General features: G+C 41.4%; 1 protein-coding gene across 4 annotated transcripts in view; it reads right to left on the bottom strand.

The window, feature by feature from the left end:
- The window catches only part of larp1 (La ribonucleoprotein 1, translational regulator), a 50,449-nt gene that overhangs the window by 5,461 nt on the left and 23,000 nt on the right, over nt 1-21,988 (bottom strand). For 2 of the 4 annotated variants that reach the window (XM_054756161.1, XM_054756164.1), the window contains exons 2-14: nt 21,737-21,801; nt 21,533-21,598; nt 18,450-18,521; nt 16,864-17,014; nt 16,406-16,540; nt 16,165-16,311; nt 14,651-14,813; nt 14,305-14,449; nt 12,350-12,518; nt 9,649-9,818; nt 9,355-9,453; nt 8,433-8,771; nt 90-213 (exon numbers count right to left, since the gene is read on the bottom strand). In XM_054756161.1, coding sequence (XP_054612136.1) covers nt 90-213; nt 8,433-8,771; nt 9,355-9,453; nt 9,649-9,818; nt 12,350-12,518; nt 14,305-14,449; nt 14,651-14,813; nt 16,165-16,311; nt 16,406-16,540; nt 16,864-17,014; nt 18,450-18,521; nt 21,533-21,598; nt 21,737-21,801 — 1,845 coding nt within the window. The remainder of the gene's footprint in view (nt 1-89; nt 214-8,432; nt 8,772-9,354; nt 9,454-9,648; nt 9,819-12,349; nt 12,519-14,304; nt 14,450-14,650; nt 14,814-16,164; nt 16,312-16,405; nt 16,541-16,863; nt 17,015-18,449; nt 18,522-21,532; nt 21,599-21,736; nt 21,802-21,988) is intronic. The other 2 variants (XM_054756162.1, XM_054756163.1) reach the window with 2 other exon arrangements.

Here is a 21,988-nt window from a genome sequence, read left to right as displayed (position 1 = left end):
AAGTGATGTAAAGATCTGCACTTCCTGTCCTTATAGCCTTCATACATTCAAAACAGTCAACATGCTTTTACTAAAGTGCGGATGCTTACTCTGCTGGGGTTGTGGGGGGCCGGGGGGCACTTCCTGGTTGGGGTCGACAGGGGGTTCAGGGGTCAGGCAGTCAAACTCTTCGCGAGTGATCAGGTGAACCTTCTTGAAGTTCTCCACCTCTTGCTGCACATTAAATAAACAAAATAGTACATTCTGAAATAAGGTTATGTTTTTAACACATTGGCAAACAATATGGTGGTAGGCAAATACAATATTGCCACTGGGCGACCCCAAATACAGTATATACTGTACATACACCTTTAAACAAAGTTAACAGACCAACCAAGGTAGTAACAATTTTAATGTCTAATGCTTTGTAATAATTAACTAAATGTATGCATAGTATCTACCAGAGTGACACAATACAGTCGGTTCACGAGATGACATAATACACGATATTGGGTTCACAAAAATGAGACCAGACAATATTTTAACATTACTTTTAAGAAAATGACAAAACATAGGACTGGCCAAAGAGACTTTTTTTTAATTGAACCAAGTCACAAAACAACGCAGGTACATTTTGAAATGTTTATCAATTTGCATGCAGAACCGCAGCATGAAGCATAATGCTTTTAACTTGAGCTTCTTCCCACCAATTGAAACAAAAAATAAAAATGATCAAAGTTAAAATAACGACAACAGTTGTAGCTGCTACTACTAATCATTTGTGTTGTTGTGTAGTTATCAGTGGCAACAAGTGCATTTAGCACCTGGGCCTTCAGTGGGGACTTGACCAGCCAGAATTTTTCTTATCAGACACTGTGAGGGCCAGTATTGTTTAAAAAAAAAAAAAAGCTAATAATAATTAGGAGTGTCACGAGACACCCAACTTATGAGACAAGACGATGCACGAGATTTGGTCAACGAGTTGAGATTTTAACATTCATTTTAATAAAAGTACAATGGAAAAAATATGACTGGACAAACAAAGTTTTTTTTTAATTAACTGAGTGACAAAACAATGCAGGTGCATTTTGCAGTGTTTATAGTCCCACAAATTGACACTCAAAGATATTATTGTCAACATTTATTAAACAAAATAAACCAGTTATATAATAATAATAATAATGCTCACTTTTTTCCCTCTACTTGTCTTTTGTCTATTTACCCAGGGCTGTACAGCTGTCCTTTGATATTTACCAGGTTAAAATTATAACTACTTGTATAACTCTAAAATAACAAAAACAATAATTATGCATATATTTAAAGACAAATCTTTGTGTTTTTATTAATTAGTGTCAACATTCTAGCTTCTTCTAGTTACATTATTGACTTTTTGGTCTATTTGTCCACTTTTGCAAGGTTTTTGGAGGAGGCTCTCACACCCGCTCACCTGCTCCGCCGACAGTTCACCTTTGTTTAGGGTATTTAATTACCAAATATATGCATGTCACAAGAAACACTTAAATGCACACCCTTACAGGCTAAATATATTGACCATGTCGCAAAGTTGTCAACTCTCTTCTATGTATATATGAGGTGTGTTATGAAACAAAACCGGTGATCGCGGGTGCTTGAAAGTGATGCAAATGCAATGAGTGTCAATTGAACCACTCAGTGATTACGGGTGCAGACAAGTCTGAACAGCTACTTGGGTTGATCTGACAAATTTTTAAGTAAAGTTGATCAAATATAGAATTACTACACCTTCTGCTTGGACATCAACAAGTAGCTGTTATAACTAAAAAAAAAAAAAAAACATCCACACGCCACTCGTTGACACTGGGAACACCAAGATAGGTTGGATTGCAGGGTTTAAAGTGTGCTTAAAGTGCTTAATGTGCGCTGCCAATAATGCCTCGTGCACTGCCACTTCCATATTACTGTATTATCATTCATAGCAGCATTGCCATAGTTCAGAATCTGATTGGCTTCTGGCTGCTCTTTTCTCATGATACACCTTTTCTCCAAACGAGAAATCTCACCACGTTTAATCCAAAATCCTAATAATGCTATATATTGCCACATGTTGCCATTTACACTGACTGGGATTCAAACCACAGTACCCTGTGCCAAGTGTCGATGTCGTTACCTACTACCCCAATCAGCCGCTTAAAAAAATGAAACATTATCCAGTGGCAGGTAGTAGTACAGTAAGTTCCTTATTGGATGAAGTGCAGCATTAAAGGGATATTTCGGATTTTTTGACATGAAGTTGTTTGACACCTAACTCTCTCATAACTCTCTCTTAATCAGTGCATGTAACACCCAGGAACACATACACAACAATGGACAAGCGGCAGTGCACAAAGCTGAGTGATTCGCATATTGTTTTTGAGAAGCAGAATGCTTTACATAAGTGACCCCACAAACTAGCCGGAACTACTTTCTGAAACACAAAAAAACGACCAGAGCTCTGCTCATGGGACAAAGTGGGGGAAAAGTCACCGTTGATGCACTCACTACACTGCTGATGGGGATGTCATACAACTTCACATCAAACAATCCGAACTATCCCTTCTATGGTTCCAGCTTGTAGTTGAACAATGCCAGCTCACTGCTGTTGTCTTATCGACTTTGTCTTTGTCTATTTACGTCAGGGTTGTCTAGCTGTCCTTTGATATTTATATTACGTGTATTATCATTCATAGTAGCGATGCCATAGTTCACGCTCTGATTGGCTTCTGGCTGCCCTGTTCTCACGAGATCTCGTTTTAATCATGTTTTAATCTTCTCAGATCTTGTGACACCCCTAGTATCTACTAAATTTATATACCTAAAATGGACATGAATTGGCAAGCATTTGATATGTTTTTCGCTGCAAAAAACACCCGTTTCTATGTCAGATCAGTTTTGGCAGTTGGCATTTGCTGTATTGCGCATGCCACCTGCTGCTCAGTTGTCTTATGCGCATTTGGCTCTTGGCATTTTACATCAGATGTAGACCAAAAAAATTCAGGATACTATTTTTCTCCCATAATCACATCTCAATTGCTGTCATAAACACATCAGATGTTCCAAATAACACTGTAGTTCATAAAAGACACCTAATTACATCCTCTGCAATAGCATACCAAATTTTGGTAGCAGTCATACAGTGAACATAAACATTAAGGAAAAGTGTAACCTGGTCTATGATAGCAACCATAACCAACCTGATCTGCAGAAGTCTGGAGATAGAGATGCAGCAACAAAACATGGCTGCCAGAAACACTCGCTTCACCTTCATGTTGACGCCTCGGCACTCCCAGTGCATACTAAAAGCACCAACTGGTTGCGGTGGCATCAACACACAAACCTGAACCTTCCACAAGGACGTCACTTCAAAAACAACAATAGCTGCTGCATCCTAAAAACAAGCCTCACACCCAAACACCGCCACACGAGTTACCATCAACAACAACGTACACTTGATGCTTCATCACAGACGTCTTCAGGTCTTAGAGCGTCCATCTTTGCCTCGCCCCCTTCAGCTCCGATCTGCTCAGGTCTCCGCCATGCATGTGGGCTTTATTTACTCCAAAAAAAAAAAAAAAAAACTCTTTCCACACGGCACTGGATGATCGCTGGCGAGCACGTGAAGGCCTCACAAAGGAACAATTGGGAGCTCTAAAAACAAAACTCTCTGTTCTGCGTCGCGTTCCTGCATCCAGAAACCACTCAAACCGAAGGAGAATAATTCTGTGTCAAAGTGGAAGCGGTCAGAAGCTACCCTGACTTGGCTTTGCGTTGTTCAGCGGGTGAACTTGAACGCATCACAGATGGAACAAAAACAACCATTTTTGGTCTGTCAATGCAGCTTACGTGTTAAAGGCTTCTTGAATTAGGCACTTGGTGCCTAATATTAGCCAATATATAACATAAAAATTGTAAAATATTAAGAAATACAATTATTGACACAATGTTATCTTGATATCAGGGTTCCTACGGATTTGACATTTCAAAATGTCGTTTTACAGAGTCATTTAAACAATGTTTAATCCATAATGTAATTAACTATTTTGGTATTTGATTAAACTTTTTTTTTTTTTATTTAAAAATGGAAATATCCTCTGATTTCAGCCTCTCAAATGTGAATATTTTTACATTTCCTGAGCGATTCATAAAAGCAGACCTAGTATTTTCTTTTGTGTTATTTTACTTATTGTGTTACTATTCACACACATCAATTTAGACTCTGGAAAACAGTGATCTATCACTGTTATCCGGTATTTTGTGCACCAAACCACTAATTGTTTGTGTTTGGTTCATATTGATTGATTTGGTCTGTCTAAGGCAGGGGTCTTCAATTAAAGTTGAGTAAGGTCCGTTGATGCAATTATTTTCACAGCGAATGTCTGAATCTTATTTTGCCCTAAATCGCATCACTCATATGAATATCAAATGGAATGAAACCCTACAACATCATTATTTTGGCAACTAAATTGCATTTAAAAGAAAACAGGACCTCCTCTGTGAATCACCACTTTATTGTGGTGGAGGGGTTTGAGTACCCGAGTGATCCTAGGAGCTACTGTATGTTGTCTGGGGCTATACGCCCTTGGTAGGGTCTCCCAAGGCAAACGGTCCTAGGTGAGAGACCAGATCAAGAGTGCTTCAGAAGACCCTATGAGCTAAGACATGAGGAGGGACCGTACCTCGCCCGGACGTTGGATACCTGTGCCTCACCCTGGAGCCAAGCCCAGGGCAGGGGATCGCAAGTGAGCACCTGGTGGCCCGGCCTTCACCCGTGGCATGGGGCCTGGCAGACCTACCGCCTGCAAGGGCAAGCATAAGAGTCCGGTGCAATGTGTTTTGGGTAGCAGTCGAGGGTGAGCGCCTGGGCGACCTGGTCTTCGGCAGCCAAATCTGGTTCTTGCGACATGGAACGTCACTTCTCTGATGGGGAAGGAGCCTGAACTTGTGCAAGAAGTTGGGACGTTCCGACTAGACATACTTGGACTCACCTTGACTCACAGTTTGGATTCTGGAATCAAAATCCTCGAAAGGGGCTGTACCTTGTGCTATTCTGGAGTTGCTGCAGGGGTGAAGCGGCGAGCTGGTGTGGGCTTACTAATAGCTCCCTGGCTTGGTGATTCGGTGTTTGAGCCTCCCAAGTGACCAAGAGGGTCATGTCCCTACGCCTTCGGGTTGGGGAAAGAAAGGGTCCTGACTTTCGTTTCTGCGTACGCGCCTAACAGCAGTTCAGATTACCCAGCCTTCTTGAGAGCACCCCAGCTGGTGACTCTGTAGTTCTACTGGGAGACTTCAACGCCCACGTGGGCAATGACAGTGTGACCTGGAGGGGTGTGATTGGGAGGAACGGCCTACCCAATCTGAACCCGTGCGGTGTGTCGTTATTGGACTTCTGTGCGAACCACAGTTTGTCCATAACTAACACCATGTTCAAACATAAGAATGTCCACAAGCAAAAACTCGGGTGTGGGAGTTCGGTGAGGCCATGGAGGACGGACTTTCGGTCGGCCTTGAAGAGGTTCTGGCAGACCGTCCCACGCTTCAGAAAGGAGAAGCAGTGCCCGGTCCACACTGTTTACAGTGGGGACGGAAGCCTGCTGACCTCGACTTAGTCGAGGATTTAGTCGAACGGTGGAAGGGTGGAAGGAATACTTTGAGGCCCTTCTCAATCCTACTGACAGACATTCCTGATCAAAATGACGCCACCACATTTGCTGCCTAGTCGTAATAATTTAAGTAATTACCCCCCCAAACTGCAGCTGCGATCGGCCCGCGAGCATGACTATATGTTACTATACTTCCCATTCATTTTAATTGGTCACGGGTCCAGAGGGCCATCACTGGGTCCGGATCCGGACAGAGGTCCGCCATTTGGTGATGACTAGTCAAGGGCCTAACTGAGTACTCGATTACCGAAACAACAAGCTTCAGGTTCATTGATTAAGAAAATAATCATTATTGCAGCCCTACTATCATGTAAATAAATGTTGGAATTCATTTTTTGCTTTCATTATTCTGAATATGTATGCCATTATGCCAACGTAAGATTTCCAGGCCATTATAACAAGGTAATGTATCTCATACAAAGGGTTGGAAGAGGGTAAGAGCAGAGTGCACGCTATTCAAATTGTCAATTTTCCCAAATGTTTTCCGGGATGCATCGTCCACTGAGTGCTCTCACACAAACATCTTAGCTGCCCCAGCAAGCAAAAAACAAAAGTATCTATTTTTATTTTTTAAGATAAGTTATTCATAATTTTATCTTACAGAAAACAGAAAAGTGGTGACAGTCTTGGAAACATTTTTCCGTACTTGAGTTTCCATTTTAGGGCCGCACGGTGGCCGAGTGGTTAGCATGTTGGCCACACATTCAGGAGATCAGGAAGACCTGGGTTCAAATCTCTGCTTAGGCATCTCTGTGTGGAGTTTGCATGTTCTCCCCGTGCGTGCGTGGGTTTTCTCAGGGTACTCCGGTTTTCTCCCACATTCCAAAAACATGCATGTTAGGTTAACTAGCGACTCTAAATTGTCCAAAGGTATGAATGTAAGTGTGAATGGTTGTTTGTCTATATGTGCCCTGCGATTGGCTGGCGACCAGTCCAGAGTGTGCACCACCTCTTGCCCGAAGTTAGCTGGAATAGCAATTGGGATAGGCGGAATACAGTAGAAGATGGATGGACCTTTTACAGGCCTAGGAATTTAGAAAATCAAATTTCATACTGTGATAACCCTGTGACATTAATAAGTGCTCATTACCCCAAAACACGTTAAGCCATGAAAAATAACATTTAAATGCATATGTAGATGTAGTCAAATGTTCAAATATTTACTTTTTACAAATTTTTATTTTACAGTTTTCGTCACTCCTTCCAGAGACCGGAGAAGTATGAGCAAGTGATGTTTACATGACAATGTTCCACTTGTAAGTTATCGTTGACGCCAATGCATGCTCAATTATTATGGTCCAGTTCTGGATGAAATTCTGTTATGTATTTTTTAATATTATGCCTGCTCGTTGTGTTGAAGGCTTTTGCTGGAACACTCGAGGAGACGGAGTAAGCTTGTTCACATGTCCAAAAAACGGCATTTGCAGCGTAAGATGCTGTGGTATTAACTTTGAGGGACAATTGTTTGGGTACTGCCCTGCAGATAGAAATAAAGTGAAAGGTTTGACTGCGGAAAAGTATCCCAAGGTGGCAGTAAGTCAATGCACATTTTTCTACTAATATTGTCTATAGTTGCCAGCCTAGTGCTGGGCTAATTAAGTGTTGATTTGTAAGTGGCTTGGTTATGACGCGCTAGGCGGATAATGTGGTATCTGTCGTAGCAGCAAACATAAATCCAAAAGGTCATTTTTGATTGCAGCGTCATATGATTCTTAAAATAACTTTCAGGCCAAATTGCTAGCTAAAGAATTGCTATCACTCATTTTCAGCTCTGTGCAGTGTGCATAGAGCTATCTGTGGTTATCACTGCCAGTAAAACGCTCATCACAACACGTTATCATAAAATGCTATTATTGTGTTATTGCTGTGAATATGTCACTTACTTTGCGTGCGCTTGCCATGTTTGTTTGAACCTGGCTGCCAAGTTCGACATGAATTGCTAGCTAAACATTGATCGCTGTCATTTGTCTTATAGCCTGTCAGTTTCAGTCAGTGAATCAGTATTTTTTTTACTAGATCTATTCTACGAATCTTAGAATGATAGTATGAGGTTTCATGCCAGGGCTTGATAATTAGCAATCGCTGTTCACTGGTCTTGTACTTTGCAGTGTGCATAGAAAAAAAACCATTCAGTACTTGTGGCCAATTTTGTGTGTGTTATATCACAGTCATCAAAACACAATATCAGTGGATGTCTTCACTGTATTATTGCTGTGAATATGTTACTTTCTTGGCTTTGCTGTGAGTTTATGGCTGCGTTTGTTTGAATCTGGTTCCTGGTACGTGTTCTCATCATGATGTCACAGCCAAGATAGTGGAGGTTAAACAAAACTCGCTGGGGGGCATGTCAAAATCACTTCATTCCATTCGTATTTTACAGTTGTTTATTTATCCATGACAGTAGTATGAAAAAATTGTTTTAAGTGAGTACTTTCACTTCATTATTGGGTTTTTTTGGTTTCAAGCACTTTAATGATAGAACTGAAGAATAGATCTTTTCTTCATGGTGAATTACTTTAGCTTTTAACCAAACAACAAAATCTACTTTTTGGTTAAAGCTGGAGTGTATAACAAAGTGTATGTCTACAGCAACTTTTCAGATGACCCCAACCTTTTAAAGCATGGATTATGTTTCTGTGTAGTCACAACGCCATCCCCTCATCCCACACGCCTGGAGTATTTTGTAGCTGTTCACCGGGGTTGAGCATGTAATGTGCTACGGCTGGTGTTTTCCGGCAAATCAACTCAGTGGGCTGTATTTTCTTTAAATTGCCTCACCTTGATGGTGGCGTACTCTGGCTCGTATGTGTCGTCCCACAGGTCCTGCTCGTAGTAGAAGAGGCCGTCGTTGATCACCTTGGCCAGCTCGCTGGTGAGCTTGGCGCGTGACGTGTGGTGTCCCGTGCGGTCACCGCCCGGGTGCTTCCTCAAGTAGGGAGGCGTCTGCGTCACGATCAGGATCTTGTTAACGTCGTGGTCGTCGATCTCGCCATCTGTGTCCTCGTCGGACCAGTCGGTGAAGGTGTTGCGTCGTCCGTCCATCTGCTCCATCTCCTCGTCGAACATGAAGTCAAGCTCCTCGGGCTCATCCTGCTCGCCGCCATCCTGATTCGACAACTTCTTAAGTCAGTTAGGCAAAGTTCACAATGCAGGGTATGATTTTTATGTGGTCGTTCCCATTACCAAAAAAAATGCAACTTGTTAATGTAAAAGCAAAGCGTCCGAGAAGTGACGTGCATGCACAAAAGCACAACGTCACACGCATTTCCGTGTGTCTACGGACGTAAAGATTGCTGCGGTCCGTGCTCTCCTTAACGTGTTTAACGGGAGTCATTATTTTCTTAACCAAATGATTCCACATAGGAGATTGAGAAAGAGGGCAAGAATTTTGGATATGGCAGTTTGTGTGACCTTTATCAAAGTCTCGCAGGGTATTGGTCGGCTATATGCGACCTAACTGCTCAGACTGCAGTAGATCGGATTTATTTATTTAAATGGTTATTTATTTATCGGATTTATATGTACATACAATTGAGTCGCATTTGATTTTTTTTTTTTTTTGTACTGTTCACACTTGACAAAACCCCCCCCAAAAAATACCAGATACAGGTCACATATGAGCAAAAATATCAAAATTGATCTGCAGTGTGAACATAGCTGCAGTCTTTTAGAAGGGGATCATGTTGACTTTCATCTTTACCTTATTTCCATGGGTGGCGGGAGAAGGGGAGGAGCCAGAATGGGGCAGCGGCGAGCGGTTCGAGTCATCCTTTTCTCTCTGCTGCTGCACGGAGGGCGTCTGCGTTAATGCACGGCCGTGATCGAGTAGGAGGAGAAAGATGATGTAGAATGACAGTAAGGTGACAGTACAATACAAACTGTGGTGCTAATGTCTGCTACCACGTCAAATGATGAGCCTGCATGGGTGAATATGGTGTGAATGTCTGCATGATGGTGCTCATCTTCTCGTTAATGTCACTTTCTCTGCGCTGACCTTGGGTCTGGCCGGCGAGGGTCTGGGCCTCTTCTTGACCTCAATCCAGGACTCTGAGTCCAGGTCAGGGAGGCTAGCAGAGAGGCCCTTGGGCATCGTCTTAAGGTTGGAAGGCGTGTCCGATTCGTGTTTGGGTGGGGGCTTCACGGGCGTCAAAGTCCTGGGAGAACCTGTGGACACCACAGAGGGCAACAGAATATTTTGTTTAACAGCAATTAAATAAAATTACTGTAAATTCCAGTGTATAAAACCACACTGGTATATAATCCGCACCCACTAAATTTAAAGGAAAAAACGGATTTGCACATATTACAGCCGCACCGGACGATAAGCCGCACATATCCATGTCATAAAATGGCATTTGTGGCACGCACGAGTCTGTGAGGACCAGGCAGCTCTTAAGAGCCAATCATGAGCTATGAAAAAACTCACGCTTGTCAACCCATTGGAAATTGCAGGAGGTCATTACTCACTATAACAATCTGACTCAAGTGTCATTTTGGAAAGAACACTAAACTCATCAAACAGCAACTTAACCTAATAAATATAGATGGACCAATACGAGTTCAAAATGAAAAAAAAAACATTTTCCTGTAATGCATTTAATCTGAGCAAAGCATTTAATTGGAGGACAAGCAGCACAGAAAATCGGATGGATGTTGCTGCAATGCTATATACAGTATTTAACCCATTAGTAGTAGATCTGAAGTAAAGGAGATTAGAATTTAGTAAATTAGCCACACCGCTGCATAAGCCGCGGGGTTCAAAGTTTAAGAAAAAGTAGTGGCTTATGCACCGGAAATTACTAGGGGTGTAACGGTTCCGGTTCTACATGTTTGGTACGGTCCACTTGTACCGTTTCGGTTATAATTTATGCTATTTTTCTCATTAAATTTATTACTGGAGTGATCTAAGTGCTTCACAATCTAAAGTCCAGGGCGAGTTTCCACACGGACGCCTCTGAATGTCGGACACTACTGATTGAGGAGGAAGAACGCTAGTAGTTTGCCGGCGTGACAAATGGCATCATGGCAAATGCAAGCGAGAAGCCTGAGCTGGAAGACCTCCCATCTCACTCTGGTCTCCTGTTTGGGAAGACTTTGGCTTCCCTGTTAAAATTACGGATGGACAAAGGCAAGTAGATAAATCCAAAGTTGTGTGTCGACATTGTTCCACGGATATCGGGTATGCTGCAGGAAAAACGTCTAACATGTTAGCGCACTTAAAACGGCATCATCCGGCAGTAAATGTTACATCTACAAGAAAGAAAACCAGCTTAGTGCAAACACCAATAACTTCCGCATTTAAACAACCTCTAGCAAGCAACTCTGACCGGACTAAAGCAGTAACACATGGTATTGGAGTTTTTATAGCCACAAGATTACCGGTACGTCCATATTCTGTTGTTGAGAGCGCTGGCTTTAAGTACAGTCATGGAAAAAAGGATTACACCACGTTCATTTTGATGCCTAAATACAATAGATACAACTAAAGGTACCTTTGTTTGGACAAATATAACAATGACAACAAAAATAGCTCATAAGACTTAAATTGTTTGGCAGTACAAACTATTCATGTCAGAACTTTGGTTATTATCAAGAAAACCATGGAAGTTGCTAACTGTAGATATCAGCTCTTAAATTAAACTCTTATGAGCTATATTTGTCATCATTATATTTGTCCTAACAAATGTACCTTTAGTTGTACCAGGCATTAAATGGATCAATAAACTGAAGAAACAAGGGTGGTCTAATCATTTTTTCCATGACTGTATATGATTAAAGTTCTTGAACCTCGCTATGAAATACCATCATGTCCTCACTTTAGCCAGAAAGTTATACCAGCACTTTATGAAAATGCTAAAGGTGATGTCGTCAAAGAGCTATCACGTGTCCGCTATTTCACTTACGACAGATGGTTGGACTATTTTATTATTTCTCTATTAAAAAAAAAACTGAAAATGGGTTGAAATATCACCCAAATTAGTTGCTTTTATTTATTAAAAACAAAAACATTCTGTTTGCATTTTTTAAAATAAAAGCATTATAAGTCATTTTTTTCCTTTCCATTTTTTCAGAAACTGAACCGAACCGAAATTACATTTTAGTATACCGTTACACCCCTAGAAGTTACGGTATATCATGATTACAATTATACATGTATGAATGAATAAATCAATGTTATCCTTTTAATTTGTGTTAATTGTTCAACAAATTATGTTTTAGTGGGGCTAATGCATTTGTGTCTTCATGTGAGCAACCAACAGAGGGCTCAATTACTTTAAGTTTGCTGCCTAAATGGGTTGCCAAAGCAAACCAAAAGTAAAGCAATATTGAACTAAAACCCTGGGTACCTTTGGAGCATTTGTATTTATCTGCTAGACTAACTATCCCCAAACTGCTTGTACATGTTGACATGTTGATATTTGCGGAAAAACACGCTCACCAAGCTTTTGTGACAACGGAAATTAAGAAAATGACATCATGGCACCAAACACAAAACTTGAAGAACTTCACCGAAATGTTTTTTTTAACTTGTGCTCATGCTGCAAAAATGCTGAGAACTTAGGTCCGAGTGAAGTTACATTTAGTTTAATCCAAATCCATTCCCAACTTGTTAAGTTATGCTGTTAAACCTCTTCACATATTTACACAGATGTTTACAAAGGAAATGCTTATCCTAAGTCCTTAGACACCCTCACCTCTGGGCTCCTCGATGATCTGCCTCGGGACAAATTCTGGGCAGTTTATGAGTTGGGAAAAGTCAGTGTGGTTGGGTACCGTCAGGCCCGGGAGGGGCCACTTCTCCGGCTCAACCTTGCGGCGAATCTTCATGTCCATTAGTTCCACGACCTTGCTGTCCTTCAGAGCCTGACGGGAAGAGAGGACAAAAGCGTCAGTATAACGAGGCAGTCTCACCCAGACTTTGACTTTTTTTTTTTCCCTTTCCGGGATCAGAGTTTAAATTTCTTTCCAGTTACTTATGTCAGAGAAGAAACATGATTATCTCATTTCTCCAGCACGTCTAATGATGCATCTTTATTGCTTAAAGTAGGGATGTCCGATATTGGCTTTTTTGCCGATTGCCGATATTGTCCAACTATCAATTTCCGATTCCGATATAAACCAAAACCATTATGATTCCATAATTTTTTCCTCAGAATTGAGTGATTCCATAATTTTTTTTCCCTCTGATTGGTCTAAAAAAAGTAACTGTTACTGACTACCACATCTTTTTTTTCTTGATTTCTTTTAGTGTTTCTTAAAGCCAGAAAGTTGCCATTTGAAATGACTTTAGTTTTGTGTCATGTCTGTGATCTGCTTTTTTTCTACAAAATTAAACAACTGAATGAACATCCTCAGAGACTGGTGATTCCATCATTTTTGCCAGGGGTTGTATTACCTTAAAGTTCATCATGACATTTTTGCAGAGCTGCTGGAAATGTCAATTTCTCTTGGAGATTAATAAATTAAGAGATTGGTAAAAGTATCTACCTATCAATATCCAAACACATCTGTTGTGAAGGTAATGGATACAGCGTCAGCAAATAGCTTCTTGACGTGACTGTAAACAACACTGTTCAACTCGCGTAAGGAAACATTTGAGAAATACTTGCAATTGTGCATGGCAAAGCGTGGCCGAGAAGTCTAGTACCATGTCTGCCTACCACTACTTCCACGTTTTTTTTGTTTTGTTTTTTTTACATTCCAGTGAATTCCATTTTACAGTGAATAAAAATGAAAAACAATTACCGGCTAACACTCACAATTACGAGCGCACCGGAACGCCTCATAGCACGGAGCACAAGGTCATAGCAGAAAGGAAGGAAGGAGACAAGGCATGAAGTTATTCATTGCTATGTGTGAGTTATATGAATAAGTAAATAAGTTTGATGATTATGTTGTGTATTAAGAGTGTTTAATTTTGAAGGTTTAATTTGTATTGGTGTTTCAATCCACACACTGTGAAAACCTGTCAATGTGTGTGCGTGTCAGGATGAGTGTGCGCAAATTCCCCTGAAAATGAGGCTTCATCGCTGCTTGTATGTATTTCTGTACTTTGGATACTCCTTTGTCATGTTTGTTCAACTTTACCTCCCAATTTGGTATCAAATTAATATGCACATTTAAATCATAGCGACTGCAAGTGGACAAAAGTGAAGCTCAAGTTCAACCCATTCAAACGGAAGGATCCCAACATCCAGCTGAAATAAAAGATATGTAGGACGAATACTTACATACTTTATTCATCTCCAAGAGAAATTCAAATTTTTTCTATTTATCAGTGCTCATGTAAAACTTATCAACATTTGACCTTGCACAATAGAAACTTTTGAACGAGAATTACTTACTATAAAACCAATGAACCAATTAATCATGTTTAATATTTCAAGTGTGCTGCTGTAGGGGGTAAATGGCTCCTAGTCAAATGTCTGAAGTTTGAGAGCCACCACTGTAAACATTTTACACTTGTATTCTGAATGGTAAGAGTTACAAGGGTTCTTTTACACATAAGAGACAAAAAGCCGTCCTTGGAATTTAGGTTTTTGGGTGATTTTGGTAATACACTATGTCAAAATGACAAACACCTAGACAGTCACACATGTGAAGGTGTATTGAAGCGTACACTAAATCTTAGAGGAGAAAGTGCACTTACTTCCAGAATGAGGTTGACGTCGGTGGTGAGGGCCTGCACTCTGTGAAAGCTGGCGATGAGTCCGATAGGCAGGAAGCCTTCATCATCCATCTTCCTCCGCAGGAAGAAGTCCCGCTCCAGGTTGTCTAGGCTGAAGTAGTACTCGCTGTGGGAGGAGATTACAATAGCTAAAGATATACCGCTTGTTATCCAAACAAAAGTAGTACCGCTTTTCAGTGTCATGCTGAGATCAGAAGTAAGAAGTTCTCTTCATTGTGTTTCTTTTGTTCAGAGAAGAGACATGAATAGCTCATCACTTCTACAGCATGTAATGAAAGCAACTAACTGTTTAACTGGTCCTACTCACATCTGCCTCTTGATGTAGTCCTTGAGTAGGTCCTGGTCCACAGAGTACAGGTCACTGCTGCTCATGTTGTCGTAGTAGTAAGTCACAGAGTTGCCAAACTTCTGCCCGTAAGGTCCGTCTTTAATGTCATAAGCCTTGTAAGCTTGATGGTAGTCGTAGTGGCCTGAGAAGACGGGAAGAGAGAAGCTTACACATGTGCTTTAATGTATATTTTTTTTAATTAAATTAAATTATGGTATTAATGGTTACCTCCCTTTTGTGCGAAAATGGCAAAAAGAAAGGAGCATGAAGACAAGTCCAAAAGGTGATAAGAGCTGCAGACAAAACTAAACCATCTTCCTCATTCCATCACTCTTGTTATGGCTCATTGCTCGTTTTGTCTGCCTTCATACTGAAATAATTGGTTTCCCCTTGTGAGATTGGCTTTTTTATTTTGAAATTAACTTTCTTCACCCATTTAACATGTGATATCATTTTTAACTGCAATACGTGCATATAAATGTATAAACTGGAGCAGAATTTGGCTCTAGGAAGGAGTTGCTCAAAAATTGTATGGACATTTGTTGTAGCTTCAATACTGAGATCAGAGTTGTGCAAGTCCAAATCATATCAATCACGTCTGCGGTTACATCTGACTAGGCAGTGTAGACTCTATTGAAACCTTATTTTCGTTGTTACAATAAATTTTTAATTGTTAACTTCCCCAATAACCCAGGAAGGAAATATTGTCTACTTTAAATGACCATTCCCGCCAGAAAGTTGGAAGTGGGGCAGAAAAAGCTGTGAAAGTTGGTGTCTGTTGTGTTCCAAGTTACTCAGGGGCGTACTCACTGTAGGCCAATTGTACCCTGCCTGGGCCCATGCAAGACCTAAAGTATACAGTATGATTGTCTAGTGCAGTGGTCACCAACCTTTTGCAAACCAAAATCTCTGGTTGCGTACTTGTTGGTCACTCTCCAGGAGGGAAGGGCACTGACGTAAAAAAAAAATTTCCCCCCCCTATATTCTAATATTCTCGCGATCAACCGGAAAAGTCCCACAGATCGACGGGTTGGTGAGGTCACAAGCAAACGGGCTGTGGCTCAAATGCATAGTGTGAGTGCTGTCTTGTCTACTCTATAATGACTCGCAGACGTTATTCCATCTCTCATAAGCGAAAGACAACGGACTTATGTGCATCCGTTTTTTCTTGTTCTATGGTTTGGAGTGTCACATGGTTCTGTCTGTGTGCCTGTTCACAGCGCCACACGTAAGTGTGCCTTGTGTATTGCATCGTTTTCACTCAGTGATGCGTTCCCGTTTGGAAGCCACTATATTGGACACAGTCTGGACGCGCTTTCAACCCGCCAAAAAAAAAATCCCAAGAACCTTCCCATGTGGACAGGGCCTTAACAAACAACAGCCACAAAGGAGAGGCTGCGTAAAAAAAAATATGAATAAAAAATATTCTTAAGCCCGCAAACTAGCGATATAACTCTAAATATAGCTTATAGTGCTTCTGTAATGTAACTTGCCTCGGCCACGGCCTCGGCCACGGCCACGGCCTCTTCCGCGTCCGCGACCCCTGAAGCCTCCACGAAATGGCGCTCCCTCGCTCTTCACACTCGACACCTCGTCATGGTCGTCGCGCCACTCCCGCTCGTACTTTTGACTGTGCCAGTCTGCAGGAGAGGCCGAGGAGAATAACAGTCAGTCGAACAAAATAGCAAGTGCAGTTGTACGTATGATGATATCCTTACGAGGACACCTGCTTACCCCGGAGGTCGTTCCTGGCATTGGGAGGCAGGCGAGGATTTTCATTGGGCCTGCTGTTGTTCCGGGAGGCAGAGCGCTCCCTGGGGCCCTCTGACTTGACTTCAATCATCAGGGGAACCCACTTTTGTTTGTTTCCTGTTTGGGGTCACAGGGGCAGTCACGGTCATGATGACTGCTCCGCATTTATTATAATTTAAGCCATTTATTTTGAACAATTATCGGTAAGGTGTAAAGTTTGGTGTTCACCCAATTGTAAGAGGGGGAAAAAAAGAAACGGAACGTCTTGCTGTGCAAATGAGCGGTTTTCCATGTGGCAAGGGTCAGGCGACAACAGGCAGTGTTTTACTGCTTACGTCATCTAGTATTTCATCAGATTTTGTATTTGACTTCATAATAACCACCGTGGCGGTACAATAGAACCTGCAGCACTGCCACACAAATACTGCGGTAACATTAACCTTTCTTCTTCTGCCCATTCTTCTGGGAGTCGTCGTCGCCGTTCTTCTCCTCTCCTGAGTCGTCCGACTTGGCCTTCAGGTTCTCCTTGCTCTCCTCGTTGCTCTCCCTTTTCTCCTTCGTCTCCTTCCTGGTGGAGGTCCTCTTGTGGGCCTGAGGGGAGACAAAGAATGCGTGCTCGTCAGCAATCGTTAGCTTGTGCTGCCAATATATCAAATGAGCAGTTATTATTTTTGGATGAATCCATTCAGGATACAAATAATTAAGACCGAAGGCCTTGTCATCACAAATGCCACCATGAAAATGCTGTTATTTGCACAGGACTCATGCACACAGTTTTGGTTATATACATAGCGTTTCCTGACCTGAAAGTCATGAGAGACACACATGCCTCATTATACTGTCAAACTCAGATCAAATATACCTTCTGCCCCAATTATTGTCCAGCAGCACACAGAATAATCCCAGCACATGACCATTACACATAATCCACTATCAGTCACTGTCCAGGCTGATGAGCATGTGTGGTTCCAAGACGTTATGAGAGTAATGAGGAAAAGTCACTTTATGACAAATGCTGGTGAAACATTTGCGTACATAAGCTTAAAAAAAAAAAAAAAAAAAAAGATGAACTGTTACATTGTTGTCCTTACCAAGCAACAATGTAGCATTCTCCCTCTTGTATACACCATACAGGAGATGACTCAGCATTGCTAACACATGCTCGCTAGGCTAACTGGCTTCCACATTCAAAAGCCAGAAGCTAAAAAGTAAAAGTGAAATGCAGTCAAGCTCTCACATTGGCCACACTGACCAGTGGTTCCCCCCTATTCATTTTATTTATCTTTAAACCTTAATACCCATGAAATGTGCACAGATATTAAACATTAACTAATAGCCAACATGAGCCCCAGGCTGTCACCTTTAAAATAGCTAGTTATAAACTTCTATTAAAATAAAGCATTACACTGCTCATCTATATCCTGTTCAAATACGAATACCTAAAACCTTACTTTTTATTGGGAAGGTTTTATTTATGACGCCATTTGGCTCATTTTTAGTGGTTAACTGAGATAAGTTAATGGCTACAAAATGTCTCATAAATACATTAACTACATGTTTCACTGACAGAAAGTAAGGTAAGTACATACTTATATGACTAAAGTAGATTTAAGTAGTACAGTGATGATTCTGATATTTTTGTAACTATCAGGAAATTATTTTTGAACTAAGTAGACCTTCCTGGAACATTCGGCTGTCATCTTTGTTTATTTTAGCCCGCTGTCGCGCAGATAGCTGAGATAGGAGAGTTAGTTTGAAAGTTTTATTAGTCTATACATTTCATTGTCATGTTTCACATCCTTGTCGGATACAATTATCAAAACACTCATCCTTACAAATGGCGATATTTTAAACTACACTTAAAAAAAATACTGATATTTTCCTTTCATAAACTACTCTTCGGCAGGTTCCGATTGATGTCGAGCCGATTAGCGGCATCGTAATTGGATAGAGCGGAGTGATTTGTCAACAGGCAGGCAAGTTGCAGGCATTCGAGCATATTTAGAGGGCTGCCGGTTGAACTTACAGTGGATCTCCACGAGTCTTTGACCTGCCTGATAGTCGGCGGGCAGGACACGGTCCGTGTCACTGCCTCGATCTGAACAAAGGAGGGAGGGAGGGGAGAGCAGGTTTAGAGGAGACAATGACATGGACCAAGATGACAAACACACATCCTTAATGCTACTGGTACACAGATGCACACATGAGATGATCAACGCCTGCATGTTAAATGAGTGTTTAGGACACGGGTGTCCAAACCCTTTTTCCACCGATGGTGGCATACTGAAAATGCATACTGAATACTGACTGATTTGGATCATTCCAGAATTGGAGCACATTTCCGCTTTGACATTTCGGCTCAGCTCAGGCATCAACAGGCACAATTTTTATTTTTACTATGTGTTTTTACATTGTAATACTATTTTGCACAACCATGTATCCAGCATTCAGGTACATTATAGCAATCTAATTTATCTTATTACGTACTGTGTAAAACTACGACAGGACCAACATAAAATTAAAAGCACAAAATTAACACAGATCTACCATCCACCAGTACGAGCCTGAAATTTGTTTTTCAGAGAGAAGATTATACACGGCTGTTTGATGTGTGCATTAACAGGCAGTGTGCTAGCATGTATTAACTTGAGGTTGTGCACCGAACAAATAGGCACATTAGCACTCGATGTCATCAAACCTTACATTGCATTCCCACATAGTATCAGCATTTGGGACCAAATATGAGGTGAAAGAAAAATGAGAAAAATACAGTATCCTATGTGCAGCGTGGGAAAAAAATTTGATGATGTGTTCAAGGACTGTTGAACAAAGTGGAACAGGTCGCCGCTCGCAACAAACATCCATTCATATGTCGGTTATCCTCACTAGGGTCGCGGGTATGATGGAGCCTATCCCGGCTGACTTTGGGCGACACCCTGGACTGGTCGCCAGCCAATCGCAGGGCACATATAGACAATCATTCACACTCACATTCACACCCATGGACAATTTAGAGTCACCCAATGAACCTAACAGGCATGTTTTTGGAATGGAGAAAACCCACGCACGTACGGGGAGAACATGCAAACTCCACACAGAGATGCTGAAGCGAAGGTTCGAACCCAGGTCTTCCCGATCTCCTGACTGTGTAGCCAACATGCTCACTTTTTTAGATTTCGATTCAGGACAAGTCCAATTTACTCAACTGTATGCTTTAGTGTTTTCCTTTTATTAGTATTTTATGGCTGGAGCGTAAAATGGCTTTCAATTCTGGAGTCTTTTTTTAAAGAAAACAAGCCTCTCTTTTAAAAGGTGACCAAGCTTATTAAGATTAGTGTTATTAGCATCATCCTTTAAACTTGTTCCCATTAATTACACCTTTTTGCTGGGGAATTAGGTCTTCTCGAGTAAAGACATATGTGCAAGACAATGAATATGGATGACTGAAGGAGTGTACAAGGTGAAAATATGAGGTGGAATGGCAGCGATGTCAACAAAGGAGAGGGATTCTTGATACTTCTTCTGCAATTTCTACTGAAACAATACTGAATAAAAAGCAATTAATTCAAGCGCTAGTATGCTCAACATCCGTGGCGGCAGAAAGAAACTCATATTTGAAGCACATATCAATGGCTAAAGAACAAGTCGATGAAACCATACCACCTGTATCCACATGGTTGTCCACATGTAGTTAAGTAATATGCTAAACATGAGTCAATATCAACTGTTCCAACATCACCTCAAGATCACCAACCGACATGCGCACCTCATATGACATGATGTACAGACCCTCTAATAATAGCAGCAGCAGCGATCCAGGGGCGGATTACTAAGAGGGAATCCCTAAAAGGACATCCCTTCCCAGGCATTGGCCATCCAAATTCCACCCCCCTACCCCCACCCTAGTTATTCCTGGCTCTTGATGACAGTGACCCACATTTTCCTGCTGAGCAACATGCGCACTCTCTCGTGTTCACTCAGATCTGGGTGTCTAATTTAGGGGAGGTTAGCGGGCCACACACTGCTGGGGGGATCTGAAATAGCTGACAGCTCTGAGGGTGAGGGGGGGTCACTATGTCGGGATGTATAGTTGAAAGAGATGCGCTAGGCACTGTGCAACAGGTGTTTAGGGCTGAAAAGACGTTTTCCTCAATTTCTTCTGACACAGGAACATGTCATGTAGCTGCATACCGAGGCCATATCAACTACTTTGAAAGCAATCCATTTGATACAGAACAGCTCACTTTCGTATTAAAGAGTCTTCTAGGTCATTCCTGACAGAAAATATGTGACACCCCTTTAAATTGTACAAAGTGCGTCTGAGATGCCAGCAGGTGATTCTCCAGTTTTAAAAGGAAAACTGCACTTTTTTTTTATTTTGCCAATCATCCACAATCCTTACGTGAAACATGACCACACGTCTCTTTTCAGCACGTTCTAAAAAACCCTTAAAAAAACACCAACAATGTTCTATTTACATAACTGACCTGTACATAAACCAAGCTACACCGACATTGTTATTCTATCAGCTAACACAAAGAACTACCGCAAATTATAAGCCGCACCCACCAAATTTAGAGAAAAAAAACATTTGTTCATATATAAGCAGCAGGTGTGCACGTCATAAAGAGTTATATTTAACGCACAGAAAGACGTTACAGAGAAAGACTTTTTAAAATGTTTAATAAATAAATGTTTCTTCCTGCAAACAGTGCTTGCGAATTGAAATGCAGAACATTACACGGCTGGTTAAACAGTGCCGAATAGTGCTAGATAACAGTAGTAGCCTAGCAGGAAAGTAATTTATTCAGTCATTCAAGATTGAGGATGATGGGCAAAATTCCCCCCCAAAAAAGTGCAGTCTTCCTTTAAGCTCTATTAGATGAATTGGTCTAATGTATATTTATCTTTGAGATCGCCAAACTATGACCGAGATGCTGTTAGGGATCAACTGCATCGTAGCTGAAACCCCCATATGACCTTTAACAGCAACAAATGTCCATCAGACATTGGAGAGACTCACATCCAGCATGAAACCATCCAAAAGTCTCATGGACTAGGCTGTGTCTCCTCAACACAACAAACATCGAAAGAAATAAAAACACCTACCTGCATGTCTTTAGTTGCAATCTCCCCTGGGGTGGGCCAGCTATTGGTGTCGCCAAAGTCTCCAACCTGAACGAACGAGTGAGACTGAATTAATCTTGAAAGTGAAAATGAAATGGAAGTGCAAGTAAAAGCACACAATGGCTTAATGCACATTTGACGTGTTCAGCACTTTAGGTACAACTCAAAACAATTGTAGAACTTTACCTTTCCTCCACGCCTGGGTTTAGGTGGGTTGCCTGCTCTCACCACCTTGGCGGGACCAGTAGACTCTGTGAAAAGAAGACACATGCATGAAGACCAGAAAGCAGCTCATAACAGCACAGGAACACTTGCGTCATCACTTCTTTCATGGGTCCATGAACAAAAAACATTATGCAACTAGTGTGCAATGCAACGATCCCGGTTCCCATTCAGATTACTCCTTTCAATTTCGGTTCCTAACGATTCTAGATTTCA

This window comes from Dunckerocampus dactyliophorus, chromosome 16, assembly GCF_027744805.1.
Source record: "Dunckerocampus dactyliophorus isolate RoL2022-P2 chromosome 16, RoL_Ddac_1.1, whole genome shotgun sequence".
NCBI lineage: Eukaryota > Metazoa > Chordata > Actinopteri > Syngnathiformes > Syngnathidae > Dunckerocampus > Dunckerocampus dactyliophorus.
Note: the sequence above shows the minus strand (reverse complement) of the source record. Positions and strands in the feature narration are given on the sequence as shown.